The sequence below is a fragment of the Drosophila subobscura genome, chromosome J (assembly GCF_008121235.1).
Source record: "Drosophila subobscura isolate 14011-0131.10 chromosome J, UCBerk_Dsub_1.0, whole genome shotgun sequence".
NCBI classification, from domain to species: domain Eukaryota; kingdom Metazoa; phylum Arthropoda; class Insecta; order Diptera; family Drosophilidae; genus Drosophila; species Drosophila subobscura.
In genome coordinates, this window is record NC_048532.1 from 21,807,304 (window position 1) to 21,828,501 (window position 21,198).

At 47.2% G+C, this 21,198-nt stretch overlaps 5 protein-coding genes across 5 annotated transcripts in view; 3 read left to right on the forward strand and 2 right to left on the reverse strand.

Annotated features, from left to right (window-relative positions):
* Positions 1-11: 11 nt before the first annotated feature.
* On the forward strand, positions 12-1,713 carry LOC117895788 (adenosine deaminase 2). The gene is made up of 2 exons (XM_034803690.1): positions 12-1,029; positions 1,081-1,713. The coding sequence occupies exons 1-2, from the start codon at positions 37-39 to the stop codon at positions 1,675-1,677; spliced, it is 1,590 nt and encodes a 529-aa protein (XP_034659581.1). The 5' UTR covers positions 12-36; the 3' UTR covers positions 1,678-1,713.
* Positions 1,714-1,747: 34 nt separating this feature from the next.
* Positions 1,748-21,198, reverse strand: part of LOC117895789 (RNA polymerase II degradation factor 1) — a 46,925-nt gene continuing 27,474 nt past the window's right edge. Inside the window, exons 5-10 of the mRNA XM_034803691.1 lie at positions 16,932-17,011; positions 13,278-13,422; positions 12,229-12,560; positions 12,005-12,157; positions 10,151-10,453; positions 1,748-3,107 (exon numbers count right to left, since the gene is read on the reverse strand). Of these exons, the coding sequence (XP_034659582.1) occupies positions 2,703-3,107; positions 10,151-10,453; positions 12,005-12,157; positions 12,229-12,560; positions 13,278-13,422; positions 16,932-17,011 (1,418 nt within the window). The 3' untranslated portion in view covers positions 1,748-2,702. The remainder of the gene's footprint in view (positions 3,108-10,150; positions 10,454-12,004; positions 12,158-12,228; positions 12,561-13,277; positions 13,423-16,931; positions 17,012-21,198) is intronic.
* LOC117893174 (spermine oxidase-like) lies at positions 3,115-5,112 on the forward strand. Its single transcript, XM_034799650.1, has 2 exons — positions 3,115-3,142; positions 3,635-5,112. The coding sequence occupies exons 1-2, from the start codon at positions 3,115-3,117 to the stop codon at positions 5,077-5,079; spliced, it is 1,473 nt and encodes a 490-aa protein (XP_034655541.1). The 3' UTR covers positions 5,080-5,112.
* LOC117895790 (spermine oxidase) lies at positions 6,508-8,159 on the reverse strand. Its single transcript, XM_034803692.1, has one exon. The coding sequence runs from the start codon at positions 8,068-8,070 to the stop codon at positions 6,610-6,612; it is 1,461 nt and encodes a 486-aa protein (XP_034659583.1). The 5' UTR covers positions 8,071-8,159; the 3' UTR covers positions 6,508-6,609.
* On the forward strand, positions 10,984-11,609 carry LOC117895792 (E3 ubiquitin ligase complex SCF subunit sconC-like). The gene is made up of 2 exons (XM_034803694.1): positions 10,984-11,079; positions 11,153-11,609. The coding sequence occupies exons 1-2, from the start codon at positions 11,017-11,019 to the stop codon at positions 11,579-11,581; spliced, it is 492 nt and encodes a 163-aa protein (XP_034659585.1). The 5' UTR covers positions 10,984-11,016; the 3' UTR covers positions 11,582-11,609.

Sequence of the window (21,198 nt, forward strand, 5' to 3'; positions counted from 1 at the left end):
TGGAACTCCAAATTCTATGCTAAAATTCTATGATACATGTCCAAGTATCTGCCACGCCTGGCACCATGGAGGGGGCGGCCAATCTTGCTGATGGCCCAGCGCCATGCCACCACCGACTGCGACAAGATCGCCCACACGACGGTGTCCATGAGTCGCAGCCTGCGCAAGACAACGCCCGCGGCCTATAAGATTCTGCGCAAGGCTGTGGCCAGGCTGGAGCAAATGATTTGCCTGGGCCAACGCATCAGACTAAGCGACAAGGAGCAGGCGGCCAACGCTGTCATCATGCGCGTGAAGAAGGAGGAAATAAAGCGAGGACTGCTCGATCCCTCCAAGTTCTCGCCGGGGCAGCACATCTTTCAGACCCTCAAACACATTAGGAAGTCGCCGATCTTTCGGCTGCTCAAGAAGATGCCCAAAGGGGGCGTGTTGCATGCCCACGACACGGCACTGTGCAGCACGGAGTACCTCATTGAGTTGACGTACCGCGAGCACCTGTGGATCTGCACCGCGGACGAGGGCTGCAGGGCGATTGCCTTTCGCTTTTCGCTGGAGCAACCCACCCTTGAGACCCTGGAGCCCTGCAACTGGGAGCCCATGGAGGAGTTTCGACAGCGTCGCGGCGAGGAGAATGTCCGAAGGTATTTGCAGCGGCGCTTCAGCATGTATCCCTTCTCGAACTTCAAGTCGAACAACGAGGCGTGGACACACTTCATGGGCATCTTCATGCTGCTCGACGGACTCCTCTGCTATGCGCCCGTGTGGGGCGATTACTACTACAACGCCCTGAAGGAGTTCTACGAGGATGGGGTGCAATATCTCGAGCTGAGATCCGTGCTGCCGCCGCTCTACTGCATTGGTGGCGAGATGTTGACCATCAGGGACACGGTGGCCATCTACCAGGCCGAAATGGAACGCTTTAAGGCCTCGCATCCGGACTTTATCGGCTCTAAACTCATCTACGCACCGCTGCGTGGTGTGGAGCCCAAAGTGGTGGAGGAATATGTCAAAACGGCAGTGGAATTGAATGTAAGTTGTGTCGAGAGTTCCGGGAAATCCATTTTTAGTTATTTTCTGCAGAAAGAATTCCCCAACTTTATGATTGGCTTTGATCTGGTGGGCCAGGAGGAGCTGGGCCGCCCGCTCAATGACTTCGTGGAGCCGCTGCTGACGATGCCGGAGCACATTCACTTTTACTTCCACGCGGGCGAGACCAACTGGTTTGGCTCACCCATCGATGAGAATCTGATCGATGCCATATTGCTGGGCACGAAGCGGATTGGCCATGGCTATGCCCTGACGAAACATCCGCTGTCCATGGAGCTGTGCCGCCTGCTCGACATTGCCGTTGAAGTGTGTCCAGTGTCCAATCAGGTGCTGCAGCTGGGCGTTGACTATCGCAATCATCCAGCAGCTCTAATGATAGCCGCCAATGTGCCGATTGTCGTCAGCTCAGACGATCCATCCTTCTGGCGTGTGGCGCCCCTGTCGCATGACTTTTACTTTGCCTTCCTAGGCATAGCCCCAATGCAGGCTGATCTGCGTTTCCTCAAGTGCCTGGCCCTCAACTCGATCAAGTACAGCGCCCTCAAGGGCAAGGAGCAGCGGGAGGCGTACAGCAAGTGGCAGAAGCTGTGGAGCAAATGGATCGATGATGTCATCAAAAATTCAAAGTAGTTTTGTCTTTTTTTTTCATTAAATTTTTCGCATTTATTTGATGTGTATAATTCTGTTGTTTGTTTTTTTTTTTGCTCAGCTCTGAGAATGCCAGCTAAGAGGTTTGACTTTAGTCCTGAAACTTACATCGATATTTCGTACAATTGATATGGCTATGGGTGTGTGTGTGTGTGGGTGTGGGTGTGGGTGTTGATAAGCTGCTTAAATCAGGGTGGGGATATGTATTCATAGTTGATTCATTTACATTCATTTATTGTAGCCATCTAAATTCATTGTTAAAGCCCCCATCCAGCGTACCCTTCAAGCAGTGAGTCTTATACGTATAAGATTCGAATACAAGTGAGTATAAGTATAGCACAGTTAACAGTTATAACTTGAATGCACACAAATTAGCAGTTGCCTTGCAGAGCGTTTAACCCTCCTCTGACGGCAGCTTAGGCCAAAATACGCTTCTCTGGCAAAGGGATTTCGAAGCCATTTACAATACATTTATTTCGGGTTTTTGCTTTTTATTTGTTTAAATTTAATATTACTAATTATGTGTATAAGTATGCTATTATTACTTTTATTATTAGTATTATTTTATGGGGGAATTATGTTCTTGTTTTTGTTGTTTCTTATTTTTTGCTTGCAAAAATATTTGGAAATATTTGACTTGTGCTTGTTGCTGATTCCTCCTGTGTTTTTGGGCTCTTGCTTGCTTGATTTTGCTTCGGTTCTCCTCTAACCCTAATCATCCATTGACATACCTAAACTTACGGCCTCGATATGTTCAAATCCTAAGTATAACTTGCATCACCCTTACCGTACCTCCACTCTTTACACTCCAACCATCCCTCCATCCATCCTTTGGGACTGGTCTTTTGTTTTTATGTATCGCTATGCTGTACAAATCTTAAACTCTACTCTGCCCTAGCCCCTACAATCTGCTGATCCCGTTGCTACTCCACTTTAACCAGAGATTTCTGATCCCTCGCCTCGCCCTCTCCACTTTTCCTCTATCGCAAATGAGTTTTATGTTTGGGCTATGTGTAATGTTGCCAATGTTGCTGCTGGTGTGACTGATGTTGCTGTTGTTCCTGCTGCTTTTGCTGCTTTTGTCGCATTTTTGCGGTCTTCCAACTGGTTTCGCCCACGCTCAATGGGTAGGGTATTATGTCCGGCTGTTGTTCCGAGGACGAATTGTCTATTTCGTTGTGGTCTAGATCCATGTTGGCCGCATCCTCCTCGTTGTTTTGGGTTTGCTCATTTGGCTGGCCATTATTTTCGTGGTTTTGTCGCTGCCGCTGCCTCTCTCGCTGCCTCGTCTCTGGTTTCTGTTGGCCCTCATTAATATGGTTTTTGTAATTGTTGTAACCATATTTATTCGTGTTGGACATGTTGTCATGGTGCATGTTGCTGCTGGTGTTGCCGCTGTCACCATTGCAATGCTGCGTAATGAGACGTGAAATAAGCGAGCAAAAATGTGCGTTAAATTGGAATAGAAATTTCTGCATATTTAAGAGTCATTTCATTGCATTTTTGGCGCATATTAATTATGGTAAAATATAATTATGAAATAGTTTGTGGGCTCTGGATGGAAATTTCGGGGGTTTCTATCATTTTACTATTAATATTTGTGGTCAATGGAAGGTTTATTTATATATTTAGATTGTTTTGCACCGTTTTTCGGTTAAACCTTGAGGACCGTGCAGATAAGACAACCACAAGAAGTGCACAAACAAAATGCTAGATAAAGACAGCAAAAAATAGAAGCCAAAATAATAATAACTAGCAGAACGTTCGTCTTAATGCACATAAAAATATATACATATTTTTTCTATGCAGTTAACTCTTAACCGATAAGCGTTTAAGTACCCCCAGCCAATGCCAGCAGCAGCCAGAATGGCCATGGTCAGTGCCAATGCCAAACAACCGCAGAAAGATAAGCCCAACAAAGCGGCAGCATAAAAAGCAGCACAGTCCAGCTGTGCCTCAGCAAACATGACTGCCACTTGGAGCAAGAACAAGGACACTGCACGCATTGTGATCATTGGAGCTGGTGCATCGGGCATTGCGGCTGCCACGCGCCTGCTGGAGCAGGGCTTTCGGCATGTGCAGCTGCTCGAGGCGGAGGATCGCATTGGGGGACGCATACACACGATTCCCTTTGCGGCCAATGTCATCGATCTGGGAGCACAGTGGTGTCATGGGGAGGTGGGCAATGTGGTGTTCGAGCGGGTAAAGGATTTGGATCTGCTGGAAAAGTCAGGCGATCCTTCCCCGCACTTTGTTCGCTCAAACAAGGAATCGCTTGGGGAGGATCAAGCCAAGGCGCTGCAGAACTTCATGGATTCCTCCGCCACAATATCTGAAGCTGATTACGAAGGCTCTGTGGGTGATTATTTAACCCAGAAGTACTGGCAGAACTTCCCTAGCATGGATCGCGCCGTGGCCAAGGAGGCCCTGGATTGCATTAAGAAAATATTCTGCGGCTCTGAGGCCTGCGATCATCTCTTCGAGCTGTCGCCGCAAAACTTTTTGACCTTTGACGAGTGCGAGGGCGATCACAATCTGAGCTGGAGGGACAAGGGCTACAAGCAGTTCCTCCGAGTACTGATGAATGTCCAGCAGGAGATTCAGCCTGAGGATTTGGGCATACTCAAGGGCCACGTGCTGCTCAACAAGCGTATTGCCGAGATCAACTGGCAGGGCGTCGATGAGCTGACAATTCGCTGCTGGAATGGGGAGATTATCACAGCGGATCACGTCATATGCACCGTCTCCCTGGGAGTGCTGAAGGAGCAGCACAAACAGCTCTTTGTGCCCGCCCTCCCCGCGCCAAAGATGGGAGCCATCGAAGGCCTCCGATTGGGCACAGTGGACAAGTTCCTGCTGGAGTTTGCCGAGCAGCCGTTGCCGGAGAAAATGCTGAACTTCAGCTGCCTCTGGCTGAAGGCGGATCTGCAGGAGCTGCGTGGCAGCGAACACTTTTGGCTGGAGGGAATCTGCGGCTTCCATCGCGTTGCCCATCAGCCGCGTCTCATCGAGGGCTGGATCATTGGATCGAGTGCACGCCACATGGAGACTCTCACGGAGGAGAAAGTGCTCGAGGGCTTGCTCTGGCTCTTCCGTAAGTTCTTGCCCTTCGACGTGCCCCATCCGAAGCGCTTCCTGCGCAGCCAGTGGCACTCCAATCCCAACTTTCGTGGCAGTTACAGCTACCACCCCACGTATGCGGACGAGCTGCGTACAGGTCGTTATGACTTGGAGTTCCCGCTGGCTGCAGACTGCGGTCGTCCGCGAGTGCAGTTCGCGGGCGAGGCGACCAGCAGGACGCACTTCAGCACGGTGCATGGCGCCACAGAGACGGGCTGGCGTGAGGCGGATCGCCTGAATGAATTTTACAAAGTTAGAGCTTGAATACAGCCTGGAAAATGTATTTGAATTTGAACTGAAACTTTGTTAATCGAATAAAGTCTTTGGAGGGTAAAAGAAATGAACTCTTAGCCAGTGAGTTGGTCGGGCAATTGAGGCAAATGTGTTCTCATCTTTGACTCTGCATCCATTCACATTCCGATGGCCATTCCCGTTTCCATTCCTATTCCCTTTAGCAAACACAAAGAAATACTTTGCCAGTCATAACAACCATTAACTGGACCATAACATAAGCCCACCAAAGGCAGGGGCAAAACAGGAGGAGCAGCAGTAGGACGATGACCAGGTGAATGTGTGTGTCCTTTGGTCAAACAGAGACTTGTTTAACATTGTCACTCGAGGAGTCAGCACAGAGAGCACGGGGTTGGGGAGCTAGAAACCACGTATCCGGCTGGCTAGACACCAAAGCCGAAGCCAACGACTGTCGCTGCTGCAGCGCATTAACCGGCAGGCACATGGGGAGCCAGCCAGTCGAGGAGGCAGACACAAAGCTGCAGCAGCTGTGGCCAACTTGTAGGGGAGATCTTCTTTTTGTTGCAGCTTCCTTCAGCTGGAAGGGCGACAAAGTCGCATATGTAATTGGACTGCGGCGGCTGGGCTGGGATGGGGAACAGCTACGATGACTACGACTATCAGGGACCACGGACCAAAGACCAGGGCGACATGCAAACAAACAAACAAAGTCGGACGGACCGAACTTGAATGGGTGTAAGGACCCAAGTGGGCAGCCAGCAGCAAGAGTCACAGCAGAGCACTGAAATTGTGGAATGTTCTGGCCCCGGTTTGGCATAAATTTGAATTTTCAACATGAGCCAAAACCAAAGTGCTGCCTGCTGCTGCTGCTGCTCGGCAATTGTTGGTGGAGCAGCATTTTGCAGCACAATCGCATTGGCCAATGTTCCTGCTAGTCCTTGCCTCTGCTCCACGTCGACTGTTGTGGTTTTTGTGGCCCATGCCTGGGCTGCTGGTCTGCCCTTTCGCCCTACGTTTTTTTTGTTCCCTTGCCTTGCATTCAGATATGTGCTAAACTGATTGCTGCTTTCCATACGTATTGCTCTCGTAATCTGAACTTTTGCATGTGTGAGCAGACCCCACAGGCGGTGGCACCGCCCATCGTCGGGGATGCCAGCCAGCGAGTGAGTGTTTGTAAATGGCACCCGAAAAACAGGCGCAATTACAATGTTGTTTGGCCCCCCCACTCGCTGCAAATGAGTTGGTCAACATGGTTTGGCTTTTATTTGGCCTCGCTCCGCCTCTTCCCTCTTTGCCTCCTCCTCTGCTGCTAGCCCAAATGTTGTGATACGCAAAAGTTTTCCACTGAAACTGTTGAAATTTTAAAGCACAAATCGTGCTCTAATATTACATTTTGCTTTGCTTTCAGGTGTAGTCCAATAAATGCGATAATCGATCCAGTTTTATCTTATCAAAGTCTGTATTCTGGTTGAATTTATGTAACTTTAAACATCGGAATACCTTTCAAATTACTCCCTAACTCTATGGCACACCTTTCCTCCCTCACAGCTGCGACATCCTTTGCCTGTAGTAAAAATTCAGACGCTCCGCCTCGCGCCAGCCCGTCTCTACGGCTCCATGCACGGTGGAGTAGTAGTGCTTGTGGGTGGCCTCGCCGGCGAACTGCAGTCGTGGTCGACCGCCGACATCCAGCAGCGGTGACTCCAGATCCCAGGCGCCCGTACGCAGCTCCTCCGTGTAGGTGGAGCGGAAGGTGTAGCTGCCGCGGAAGTTGGGATTCGCATGCCACTGGGTGCGCAGGAAGCGCTTCGGCTGGGGCACATTGAAGGGCAGGAATTTGTGGAAGAGCCAGAGCAGGCCCTTGAGTACTTTCTCCTCCGTGAGGGTTTCCATGTGACGGGCATTCGCTCCAATGATCCAGCCCTGTAGAATGCGAGGCTGGTGCGAGACGGGATAGAAGCCAAAGACGCTCTCCAGCCAGAAGAGCTCCGAGTCGCGCAGCTCCTCCAGATCCTCCTGCAGCCAGAGACAGTTGAAGCCGGGCCAGTCCTCGGGCAGTGGCGGGGCAGCAAACTCCAGGAAGAACTTGTCCACCGTTCCCAGCTTTAGCCCGTCGATGGCCCGAACCTTTGGCGCGGGGAGAGCGGGAACAAAGAGCTGTTTGTGCTGCTCCTTCAGCACTCCCAGGGAGACGGTGCAGATGATGTGATCCGCTGTGATAATCTCCCCATTCCAGCAGCGAACTGTTAGCTCATCGACGCCCTGCCAGTTGATCTCGGCAATACGCTTGTTGAGCAGCACGTGTCCCTTGAGCACACCCAGATCCTCTGGTTGATCGTCCTTTACTTTCATCAGGACCCTGAGGAACTGCTTGTAGCCCTTGTCCCGCCAGTTGAGCAGCAGTTCGCCGTCACACAGCCAGTACTCCAGGTGTCCGCGGCCAGATACCTCGTAGAGATGATCAGCGGCCTCCACAGATGCCTCGAATTTGTGGAACACTTCGAGGAACTCCTCGGCAATGTTGCGATCGATGGGCGGGAGTTTGGCCACCTCCTGCCAGTACTTCATGTTCAGGTAGTCGCCCAGCGAGCCCTCGTAGGCCCCCAAGTCCGTTTGTCGTTCGGGAATGGAATCGAAGGCGATTTTCTTCAGCTGATCCGCGATCGTCTCGGGCAGCACCTCGCCGTTGGAGCGCACGCACTTGAAGTTCTCGTAGTGGGGCTCCGTCACGTCCAGCAGCTTCTGGTCCATCACTTTCTGGTACACCACGTTGCCCTGCTCGCCGTGACACCACTGTGCACCAAGATCCACAACATTATCCGCAAATGGAATCGTGTGAACGCGTCCGCCGATGCGGTCCTCTGCCTCGAGCAGCAGAACATTCCGAAAGCCCTGCTCCAGCAGGCGCGTGGCAGCCGCAATGCCCGCTGAACCAGCACCCACAATGACGATGCGGGCGGTCTGTTTGGTTTTGCTGAGCATTCGAAGGGAGGAGGCACTCATCTTGATTGTGGAGTGGGAAGGTTCGGGGCAATGTTATTGTTGGCCACACCACCAGTTCTGCGTTGTCCAATGTTCGCGACTTTAATAAAAACGCTTTGCCAGCGGCTGGCTACTAAATTTAGTTTGCTCACTTTCACACAGTGACGGATAGTTCCCGCTCTCCCTCTCTTCCACGCTTCCATTCGCTCTGGCAAGTTGTATTTATTTCGGGTGAGTCATTTGCGTAGCTAACTCTCACGAAACACGCGTTGCTGCCATAAATTAAGCACGCAATTCCCAGAGAGAGCGCATGCTTGGCATTACCCACCCTTCTTTTATGTACCACAAGCTGCTCTCTCTCTCTCTCTCGCTTTCTGCTGATCTGTCATTCTCTATTGATTCAGCTATCTCTGCCGCTCGCCGCTGCTTATTCGACTCTGCTGCGATAAGATCAAACTCGCCGATTAGCGTAGGTTTCATTTCTCGTGAAACTCGTGTTAAGTTCATACAATAAAAACCCACACAGCAATTGTGAGGAGTACAATTAAGTTATCAGCAGTTTTTATCGGCCTGCAATATGAGCCAGCAACAACAGGCGCATCGGGGCGCAAAAACTAATAAATAAGAGAACACATCAACGGTGGGCGGCCGACTCTCTCTTAAGTTACTCTCGCTCTTAAGCCAAGTGCGCGAAGTTCCGTTACGTTTTGACATGCGAGTTTTGGTTGTGCGTTTTGTGGCGTTATTTGGTATGTAATTTCAAATGTTTATTTTATTTTGTTGTACATTTTAATATTCCAACAAATAAGTGGATTTATCTATGATTTTTAATAATTTACAATCTACTCACAGTTCCAAACTGAATTCATAGCGTAGAAAATATGTGGAATTATTTACACAGCAAAATGTTGCCTCAGGAATTTTTAAATTAGGTTTTTGCCGATTAGGATATCTATATAATATGCCATTCAACTGCTATTTCGTCAATCTATTGTTGAATTCGAACTTCATTGCAACAAAATCCCATTCAGAGCTTAGCAATTGCAAAACAAATGCTTCACTTTAGGCAAAAGCCAAAAATAATCCCACAGATTCACTCCACTACGCCACACACTCGCAATAAAGAGAATCGAGTACATCCATTCGTATGTTGTACATTCATTCGTAACGTATGCAACAAAATGTTCTGTTCTGGCTGTTCCACTACCAAAAGCTACTGCCACTGCGGCAGCCGTGCGAGCGAGAGGAGAGCTCCACTGCCTTTGATGAATGTATTCATAAAAATCCAATCATTGCAATTGCAGAGCGCACTCGCCAGCTAAAGCATTCGCATTCAAGATGAATACGCCGAAATAATGGGAAAACACAACAGACAGCTGGGTGCCGTGCCGCCAAACCACCTAACCACTGTGAATGGCCCCACAGGTCCACCCATCCAAGCTGCTGCCTCATGCCTCCTTCCCTTTGTTTCCCTTTCGCAGACGCAAACAAAAAATTGCAGCAATAATTTTTTTCGTTTTTGCGGAAAACAAAAACATTTTTGTGCATAGAATGGGAAAATAACTAGAGTTGAGCTCAATGAAATTGAAGGAGCAACGACTGCGGGGATACCCATTGAAGGAATATGCACTGGGAGATTTTTAACTAAGATTTTGGTTGGAAAATGACGCAAGAAAGAGGCTATACATTGAACTGCTTCCCTTCAGCTTCCCTTCAGCCTAATACACCCCAAAACCTTCTGCACTTCAAGGGGTGTGCATCTGTGTTATAACAAGAGAGGAGCCAGAGCGCTTACAGAACGTTTACAACAACAAAAGATGCGATTAAAATGACAAGTGAATGCAATTTTCGAAAGCATCTGCTGCTAAAGCGATAGAGAAGAGAACAGGAACACAGGGGAAAGGGAGAAAAGGAGAGAAAAGCAGAGATGACTGTCGAAGTATGGACACAACCGAATGATTGCCTCAAATGGAATGCGAATATGGCTGCCGGGGGCAGAGTAATTCGAAAACGGGGCATGGACATTCAAGTCAAAGTCCCAGCGGGAGCTCCACCTTGTACCCCAATCCCAGCCCATACCCTCTCTGTGCCCGATACTCACATTCTTGCTGCATTCACATTTCAGTATCCATTCGACGGCAATGAATTTATTCTCAATTTGTATCTGATGTGATTGCAGGAATTCCTGATCGATTGGTTCCAATGCTACGGTATCCCATAACTGTGCACTTTGCTGCTGCTCCTTGGGCTGCTCTGAGTGTTCCTGCTCATACTCATCCTCATCCTCGCTGTCGTCGTCATCATCATCGTCCTGCTGCTGCTGCTGTTGCCTCTGTCTGGCCAGGACACGCTGTTGTACGTAGTTAATTGGATCGACAGCATTTAAGGGACACAACAGCTCGACCTGAGACACCGAAAAACGGAGAGAGAAAGAACAAAAGAAGGAATGAAAAAATCGGATTAAAGATGTGAGTGTACGAAATCAGTGTCCAGAGGCCTGCTCCTGTACAGGATTTATCCTTGCTGGCAGAGAGTCGGTGGGGGGCGTTGGTGCTAAATTGTTTCTGACATCGAAGCAGCATTTGACTTTTAATTTTGCCGCCGTTTGGCATTTGCAACTGCAAGCTGCAGCTGCAAATTGACGTTTTAATGCAATTTGCTTTTTAATTAAAACTAAAAGGCGGCTAAAAGGCAAAAGCCAATAAACTGCACAAAAACACAGCAACAAGAATCTGTCCGTCCGTCTGTCCGTTGTGCAATGGGAATAACCGACAGTGGGATATCCTGTCAATTAGTTGTTCGAAATTAAACCAAGACAGCGAGAGAGAAGTCGGAAATGGGTCATCTAAATGGGGTATAAAAGTTTCTAAATTTGTGGGCCGAACTTTCGGTTAATTCAAATTCAAATAAACGATATATCGATATTTATTTAGCTCAACTGAAGTGTGACCATAGCTTGTTGGCTTAATGGCAAAGTGTGACCAAAGACTGCAAAGCTGCACTTTCGATGCTGTATTTTTCTGCAAGCAAGTAATTAAAATAATCCTCTTTTATCAGCGAAATCAATAAATCTTTTGCTGTTTTCACGCTATAATATTTACAGGCAATACGGAACGCAGGCAACACGATGTCAAAGATAGTACTACGCACATCTGACGATGTTATTTTCGAGACTGTACGTAAGGTCGCCAAGTGCTGCCGCAATATTCCGCTTGAAAATGAGGAAGAAGTGCCGCTGCGCCATGTGGATGCAAATAGTTTGCGCAAAATTTTGGAATGGGCCGAACATCACCAGGAAGACAACGAAGATGCCTTTGAAAACAAAGCCATCGAAGTGCCAGAGTGGGACATGAAATTTATGGCGATGCCGACATCGGAAATTATATCTCTATTTTCGGCAGCCATTCACTTGGACATCAAGGCTCTGATGGATCTCTGCTGCCGCGAGTTGGCAATTAGGATCAAAGGACAGAGCACGGAGGAGATGCGTGAGACCCTGAATATCAGTTCGGTGGAGGGCAAAGGAGAGTAACTTCGTTCCTGTTTGTCATGGTTTTTGTGAAGAATAAATAAGCCGATGCCTTGCAAAGGGTATCAATGCCATGCAACGAACCCCTCCTCAAGTCTTGGGGCTTTGCCTGCGACCTTTAATGGCTGTCGATGGGATTGCATCGAAATTAACGATAATTTAATTGAAACAGACAAATGGCAAACAACAAGCAGGCAAAGACCGAAGCAAGCTGTGAATGCAAATGCGGGGAAAGTGCCCGCCCAAAGGTAAATGGAAATGGCAATGGCGGATAAAAGGAAAACACGCTCGAACGGACGGGTGATGCGCTTAGCTGCCGAAGGCATCAGCTGTGTCTGTGTCTGTGTCTGGGGCTTACTGCTGATTCCCTCTTAGCCCCGCTGATTGTTGCTGGCTGTTTGGATGGGGAAATCTTTTTCTTTTCACCTGTATCGTGGTGGACACCGACGGGGCACAGCACTTGAGTCCGCGATGGCAGCGTCCGCACAGCTTCGGTCGATAGAGCTTACGGGAGACGCATTCCCCCAAACGAATCCGCGCTGGACCCAGGCGCTGTATGCTGCGGCACTCGTGGCCCTTCTGTGGAACAAGCGAAGAAAAATATGCGGATTAGTGGCAGGGAACAATCCTTTAAGCGTGCTCCAACTCACTCGTATCCGGTGTGCCGGCTCCTGCTGCTCTCTATTATGATGATGATGATGGGTGTGTGGGGCATGGCCCTCCTCCACATGGTGTTTCCTTCTCCGTGTTAATGAGTGGCTGCTGCTGCTGCTGCTGCTGCTGCTCCGCCGCCTATTGTCCGCTTGGCTGTGGTCGCCATCGCCATCGTCACACCTACGATTCTCGCAGAGCCGCAAATTGCTCAATTGATGGCAGCCCGCGTGGGGTGTGCTCGTCTGCCTGGTGGCCGTGCCGAGGCCACAGCTCCGGCTGCAGGCGGTCCAGTTGCCGCTGGTGGTGCTGTTGTGGCAGGTGGCGTAAACTGCAACGATTCGAGTGGAAAAGAGTTGCTAATGGCAATGCTTATGCTGATGCTGCTCCTGCTGCCATGATCGAGTGCCGCTGGCTCATTAATCATGGCCACATGGCAGACACGAGCCAGGGGAGGACGACATAAACACAAAACACACAAAGTACGCTGCTTAGCTGAGGCCAACGAACTCGAAATACTCTGCGGCAAGGCACTTCCTACACTCCGTAAAGGCTTTGCCTGAGATTCGAGGACTCAAAGTTCCACTTGAAGCCATGGACAAGGCCTTATACCCTATAGCTACTGGCAGCAGCGCTTAATATCTTGTTTATTTATTGCATTCTGCGCGTTTAATTAACACTTAATCCTTGTGTAAGTAATTATGCTGCTGCCGCTGCTCTCCTGCTGCTGCTGCTCCTCCTCCTGCCAGCAGTGGACCGAGCAGCTCGGTTGGTGGCTGATGGAATAATTCATCTTCATAAATATGCGCTGCACTTTGGACTGGAGTCCGGACCAAGGATGGGCCTGTGGCCTGTACTGGGCGGGGGGACGCTTAAAAAGCATTAAGTTACGCCTCGAACACAGCACGGCACGGGCACGGCACGCCCCTGAGCGCCATTAACTCGGACGAGCGGACCAGCAGGGCGGATGAACAGTGGGACAACAACCATAAACACACTTATAAAACAATAAGATGGCCATGGAAGAAAGTGGGGGACGAGGACTTACCATCAGCTGTTGGATTCTCACAGAGCCACATCTTGCAGCAGTGGCCGGGCACCTCGACGAGGCGCGGCGATCGGCAGGAAATGGTGTCCTCCGGCGCCGGCAGCTGCTCGTTGGGACACAGCGTCGAGCAGGCGTGGCGGCCATTCTGCAATGCCACATTAAAATACATTAAATGTGGGGCCCAGTCACTTCTTATATACTACTCGTGCCCGTGCCCGTTCCCGTTCCCTTTGTCCTTGTTGTGGTTGGGGTTGCTGTTTATTTAGCTTTGGCCCAAAATAAAGTCATAATGTAAAGAAAATATTGGCCAAAACGTGCAGCAGTTGGGGCCCACAGAGAGACGGCGAACTTGGCAAGCAACTCGACTTGGCCAAGAAGTTTGTTTGTGTTGCCCACTCCTCCCCACTCTCTCTCCCTCTGCCATTGGGTTTGCTTCTGTTTGTGTGTGTGTGTGTGGAAATTAACATTTTGTCCTGCCCGTGTGCTTTATTTGTAATCCACTTCTTGCCCTCTGTACCCCAATGATGATATTTTATCCCCCATTCCCAAAATCGTCACTAAATTGCATTTCATACATTGCCACGCCACATTCGTGTGTGGCTCGCATGCCACATGATAAACTACCGCCCGCCGCCTGCAGCTGCTGCTAACCTAACATGGTGTGAGGTGAGGTTCGATCCAGACGTGGACCAAGAGATATGGTAAAATCCTCGCTTGGCCATAAAGCAATGTCAGGGATTTGGTTTTTTTCATTCTTTGCATTCGGATTTTTCTTGTAAGCGAGCTTTAATCGATGTGGCCGCAGACCACTCGTTTTTTTAAATCTCTAAGTCCAGAAGAGAAAAGAGGTGACGTCACAGAATGTTATATGTGCAGCCCTTACAGAGGCACTTTAATGTAGCAGCGAAGTGAAGAAGCAAATGGAATCCAGAGGCATGTTAATTTAGCAGCGAGCCAGCTGCCAAATAAAACATGAGTGAGAACACATTAACATTGTGATCTGCACTGCTATGCCCGGCGCACACTTTCGCTTTCGTTCTCTAGTGTCAATCCAGACGCATGTTAATTTAACAGCGAATGAAAACGAAAGTGAGAAGTGGCCTTGACCTACATTCTAGTTTTTGTAACAGAAGCGAATCAAAGCGAGAGTGAGATCAATGCTCGGCCACGATTCCGATTACGTTCATTGCTGAGAGAGGGAGAGGAAGACGAGGAGAGCGATTGCAGATTTCTAAGGCCGAGCTTCGACTCTGCTGCAGCGCTGTCACATATACATACATATACACTGAGTACCTTGCTTGACCACGCGCTTTTCGTTCGTTTTGTGCTGTGAGAGGGATGGGAAGACGAGGAGAAACAAATGCAGATTTCTAAGCTCTGCTGCAGCCCTCTCACACACACATGTACCACCTTACGCTCTTGCTCGCCCACTCACTTTCGCTTTCGTTCTTCGCTGGCAGAGGAATAAGCGCGGAGCCGACCACGCGGCTGCATTCTTTTCTCAGCATGCAGTTTCTTCCCACCATCCCGCCTTCACAGTTGCTAATTAAATCGCGTGTTTGATGCGCGCGCGTCTATATGCACAGCTTATTACATACACAAAGCCCCTCGCGCAGGGGCACGTGTTTTCGTGTCGTGGAGTAAACGGACTTGAAAAATAGTGATAACTGTTGGGAAAATTGTCAAAAAACCGAAGTGATAAGTGTAGCTAAAGTTTGAAATGGAAATCTTGCGAAAAAGTGCAGTAAAAAGCCGGAAAAGAGATAAAGTGTGGTGTGCGTGTGAGAGTGTGTAAGGGCTGCAAACAGCGCATGGCGATTTGGGCAAAAGCAGAAAGTGCAGGCGACAAAAAGTGTGTGTAAAGTGTAAAGTGAAAAGTGAGTGATGGTGATAAAGTGAGATCAAGTGCGAGTGAGAACAACAATAAAATGTACCGTATGACCAAAGAAAGAGCGGAAATATTGAGCGCATTGACGGCCGCAAGCAAAAGCAACGGCGAAATATGAGTGCTTTTTTTTAAGTGAGAGTGAGAGTGAGTGAAGGATGGTCAATGATGACGGCAAGGAGTATCTGGCAAAAAATAGTGAGTGTAAAGTGAAAAGTGAGTGAAGTGAAGGATGGTCAAGTATGACGGCAAGGGGCACATGGCGAAAAATAGTGAGTGTAAAGTGTAAGGTGTAAAGTGAAAAGTGAGTGACAGTGAAAAAGTGAGATCAAATGCGAGTGAGAACAGCAATAAAATGTACCGCATGACTAAAGAAAGAGCGGAAATATTGAGCGCATTGATGGCCGCAAGCAAAAGCAACGGCGAAATATGAGTGCTTTTTTTTCAGTGAGAGTGAGAGTGAGTGAAGGATGGTCAATGATGACGGCAAGGAGTATCTGGCAAAAAATAGTGAGTGTAAAGTGTAAAGTGAAAAGTGAGTGAAGTGAAGGATGGTCAAGTATGACGGCAAGGGGCACATGGCGAAAAATAGTGAGTGTAAAGTGTAAAGTGTAAAGTGAAAAGTGAGTGATGGTGATAAAGTGAGATCAAGTGCGAGTGAGAACAACTATAAAATTTACCGCATGACTAAAGAAAGAGCGGAAATATTGAGCGCATTGATGGCCGCAAGCAAAAGCAACGGCGAAATTTGAGTGCTTTTTTTTCAGTGAGAGTGAGAGTGAGTGAAGGATGGTCAATGATGACGGCAAGGAGTATCTGGCAAAAAATTGTGAGTGTAAGGTGAAAAGTGAGTGAAGTGAAGGATGGTCAAGTATGACGGCAAGGAGCATACGGCGAAAAAATAATATTCAACGCTTTGACTATTAACAAAAACAACAACAACACAAGACTACAAACAATATTTAACGCTAAAGAAATATGGGAACCGGTGAGTCTCTCTTAATTTTTCTATATTCAATATTTTCTATAAATTTTACATATACATACATATTTTATATATGTATATTTTCCAAATATTTTATATTTTCTATAAATTTTCCATATATTTTCTATATATTTTGCATATATTTTATATTTTCTCCATTTATTTATTCTATTTATTTTATAGGTTTTTTTTGTAGATGTTGTTTATCATTGAACTTCTTCTGCTGTGTAGTATTCATTGTTTTAGATTTTTTCAGATAAAAAGCAAATAGTTTATCTCAATCCTTAAATTTGACACCTACATACATTGAAATCCTGCAATATCATAGAATAAGAATACAAATACAGCAGTTGACTTTGTCCTAAGCCCCCTTCCATAATCCCTTCAATTATGGCACACATCAAAAACTACTGACTGCCGCACCGAATGCTATTTAGAGAGCAGTTCACACTGCATTTAAATTTTAATTAAAAATGCTGCCATGCAAAAGCCATTCAAAGCTTAATGGACCAAGTGTTAGAGTTAATCCCCCAAAAATACATAAGAGAACGGAAAAAAAGAGTAAACGCCAAGAGGGAAATGGGTCTAAGCACAGGTTAAACAACAGGAGCGGGCGACTGAAACGGGAATCGTTTAATAAAACTGCACTTGGCTTATGGCTGTAACTGTGGCCCTGGGCTGGGGGCCTGTTCCGTTCTGTTCTGTGGTTGTCTGTGGCTGTCTGTGGTTGTTGTGGCCAACGATGGCCATGGTCCTCGCAGCCGTTGCCCCGACCGACACTCACCTCGCAAACGCATTGGGTTTTACAATCCAATTTAAATGTGACTCCATGTGCGAATGTTGTGTTGCCAACACTGCAATTGGCTGCAGGCGACCAAGAGAGGCCACAGATCGAAATCCGTATACGAATCCGCGTCCACATCCGCACATCCACATCCAAGACCATATCCAAATCGAGTCGCAGATGCCGACGGTTGTCGTTGGAGGGGGTTTCCATTGTTGTCGCGTTCACCAGAGGCCAAAAAATAGTTGCATGTGGTGGAGGAGTGGAGGAAAAAGAGAAAATTCAAATGAGCATAAAAACGGTGGAGCAAAAACTGTCAAAGCAAATGGAATTAAATTGAATTGAAGTTGGCTGAGAGTCTCTTTAAAGTGGCTCCGTCTGCTGATGATGGTACTTAGGACTAGAGGGAACTTCAGACAGTTCCTTTGAGGTTTTACCCACACAAAAATTCTTACTTATGAAAGATACATTTCATGTTTTTACATTTCATTTGCTTTTGCTTTGCTTTTCATTTCTTGGCACTAATTTATATCATCAAATGGGTATGTGCAATGTCAATGAATGGGAACCCAATTAATGTCAGGACTGTTTGTTATAAATTTCGCTGGAAACGCATATTTACGAGGCAAACAATAGAGCCAACATTCCCATTCCCTTTTCATTCCATCCCATTTCGTGTCTCATCAAAATTGATATTGACAAATGTAGCTGCTTTATGGCATGCCATTAGGCCGCAAAAGTTTGCTTTTGCTCCCTGGCTTCTTTGTCCTGGCCAAAAACTCGTATGTGTAGCCGCCAATCACAATTACTTGGCTGCTTGCTGGGGGGCAGGAGACAGAGCCTGTGCAATCGCATTCCGGGAAGCTGTTACCTCATAGATAGCAGCGATCCACCCACTTGTGTGGGTCTGTCTGTCTGTCTGCTTGAAAATGGGTGCCTGGCTACGTGCTCTGTACTTTTCCACTTTGAATTGATTTCACTGGCGACGTGACTCTGCCAGCGGCACGCAGGCGGGCGAGGGGCAGCCGCCACAGTAGAAGAAGATTCTCTCTCCCCTGCGCTTAGGCATCGGCATCATCATTCATTTGGCATCAATGGTTAATGTGAAAATTGGCATTGACAGGAGAGCTGATTGTAATGAATATGGGCACGTTGTCGCATCTTTATGACATTAGCAATTTGCCTTTACATATTATTGAAAAGTTGCCAGCATCGAGCAATCGGACAATGCCGGAAGCACCTACGTGAGGATTCTAGCTCTGCCACTGTGTGGCGTGTCATTGCATCTTTCACTTTGCGGGGCGATACAGATAAGGTGAAATTGTGTCATTTTCGAAAGTGCAATCTTCTTAATGTACTTTGGCATAAGAAGAGGACGCACACACAGAGCCACGACGCCACACAAAAAGCTGTCTGCATTGAACACACCTCGCACAAAGACAAGCCACATCCCACCACACCCGCACATGCAGAAGGGAAAGAAGTGTGCAAAAAGCTTCTACTGCAGACTCGGCTGTCAATGTGAGCCACATGCATTCACCTGTGTTAGTGTGTGAGGGTGTAACAGAGTTCGTTACAAGCAATTGCTTACCCCCTAACGAATCGAGCTGAGCTAAAAACAAGGCACCCCAGGGAGATGAGACCACAAGAACGAAGATGCTATGCTCTAGCTTAACCAATGACATGAAATGGGGGCAAAAACATTAGAAAATAGAAGTGCTGGAATTGTTAAGAATATTCGCTTATTTATGGTATTTTTTTGCTGCCCAAAATACCAATTTAAAGTCTGTTAAATCCACCAATCATACGGCTAGCTACATCTCTAATGAAGTTGTGCATTTTTTCAAACTTTATCAATTCATGTTCCTGGTAAACAAAGGACCCCAACTCAGACATAGGAAGAGAGAAACAGAAAGAGAATGTCAAAGGAAACCGGAAGCGAATGCTGGAATGTGCAATGTGAGCACTTTTATCTACCGTTCGCTGTCAACATTTAAGGCTTTTTCACCCACTCTTTCTCTATGCTGCCACTCTGAGGCGTACTTAGGTGCTCCATGGATGTCTACATATACTCTTATAACCGTATATCCCCAGCTAAAGCCGATGTCATGCCTCATACATTTTCTTTTCTGCAACGAGCTCCTTGCACGCCTCGTCTACCCTTTCTCTGTTTTTGTTGGTGTGGCATATACATATTTTTTGTGCCCAGTGTCCCTTTGTTGGGTGGGGTCACCCGTCACCCAGCACCCAGCACCGTTGTCGCTTGGCTCTGTTTGGGGTCACGTGTGCGCAGTTTATTTGTTTTATGCGGCCTCTGTGTATGTCTCTCCTGGCCCTTTGTCTGGCCCCTGCTGGAGTCTCTGCTGTAGTGTTTGTTTTACTTAGAGTTTTAGATTTACTTAAGTCGTTGATGACCATGACCAAATAAAGTTTCATTTTGTGCAAAGATTTACAACACTCGAGCGTGTGTGCGACAAGTTTTGAGTAGCCCCCGTCCATGCCACCCCTCGTTCCACATATCCCCTGAATAACAGCCAAAAGAAGTCCAAGTTCCCAAAAGTTCCTTGCTCCATGCTGCGTATGCGCAATTTTTGTGGCTCAAGTGTTTGCTTGGGACATGATGTGATTGAGTGCTGAAAACTGTTCCCAATTCTACTTCAAAAACTAAAATCTGCACTAAAGATTGCGCCTGTCAGAGCCCAAGACCCCCCCACTTGCCACTTGCCTAAGGCTGCCGCCAGAAAATTGGAAAGGATTAACAACTTGACTTGGGGGCCAAAGAGCCTGACGAGAGAGGCCTTTAAAAGCCTCAACTGGAATTTTAAATATTTTCTGTACAGGAGAAAAACTTGTGTGAAACTCATAATATGATTTGTGTCAAATGAGTGCAGGAAGGTCAGGAAAGTTTTTAAAAGTAGTTTCATCAAATGAATGGAGAAAGGATTATTCATATGAAATGAATGGAAATGGCAGCAGGAAAGGGGTGGGAAGTCTGCAGTAGGCTGATGCAATTGCTCAAAAATATATAATCTAATTTCATGGAATTTTCTAAAAGTAAAACTTTTCCTTTTAAAGATTTTTGTGTCATTCTCTGACCCCTGGGCACTGCCACTGCCACTGCAAATAATATCCACAGAGTAATCTTTGCAGCTCATTCGGAGCTCCTCATTTCTGCACGTATTCGTAAATATGTTTTGGCCAAGTTCACAGTGCCTCAGCATCAGTCCGTGTTCCGATAACTTTTCGCTTTTGGGTCGCTGCGTGCCGGGGTCTGGGATTGCCGGGAAATAAAGAACAAGTTCCACAGTTTAAATAAACTTGTTCCGTATTGCCTGGATGGACAATGCATCATAGGAACATAGCAGGGGGAGTGGATTTTCTCTATGTGGGTGTGAGTAGATGCCATAGAAAATACAGCAAACGTGTGGAGCATTGATATGGGGCCCTGGGCTACATACACACGGTGGACACACGGCTACGTGCGAGGCCCTGGGGCTCGGCCCAGCTCAGCTCAGCTCTGCGCTGGTAAACTTTTATTTCGGTCGTGGCCATACTCGTACACAAACTGTATTGGCATTTGACTCAAAACTTTTGACTTGAATGGGGACACAGACGAATGAGGTATGGGCAGGGCCAATTTTTCGTACAAAAACAAATTGTATTTTATATATGCATCAAAAATGTCTAGTATATGTATGTTGTAACGCCCTCGAATCGCATAAAGTTTGTGTGGCACAGTTCGGACTCCTGCTGCTGTTTAATTTTGAACATCTTTCTACGACAAGAGAAATATTTGGGTATGGCAGGGAGGCAGGATAAGTGCCACATGTCGAAGAGAATTGAACACACAGAAACTCGTACTCGTACATTTAACAAAAAGTAAAAAAAGAATCGAACATAAAACCATTAAAATCACTTTACTCGTTAGTTAGGGGCTTGGATGGCTGTCCCCTGGGCGCTGCGATATCTGCTAAGCCAGGATCTGGATACCAGTATCCTATATGTAGGTAGGTGCACAACGGATGACCGGAAACGGGTCCGCAAAACTTCGGCCAAAGCATGAGCGGAATTGAAAATAAATAGAACATTTCCTCGCTGCAAGTTTTAATGAAATTTTTGGCCCAGTGATTGTGTCCGGCTCTTTTTTATTCCCTTTGGCCGATGATACCCCTTAAAAAGGGGAGTTTTTTTTATATTTTTAATGCTGGATATTAATTTAATTTAATGACATTAATTGTCTGCGTTCATTGTAATAAAATAAATATTT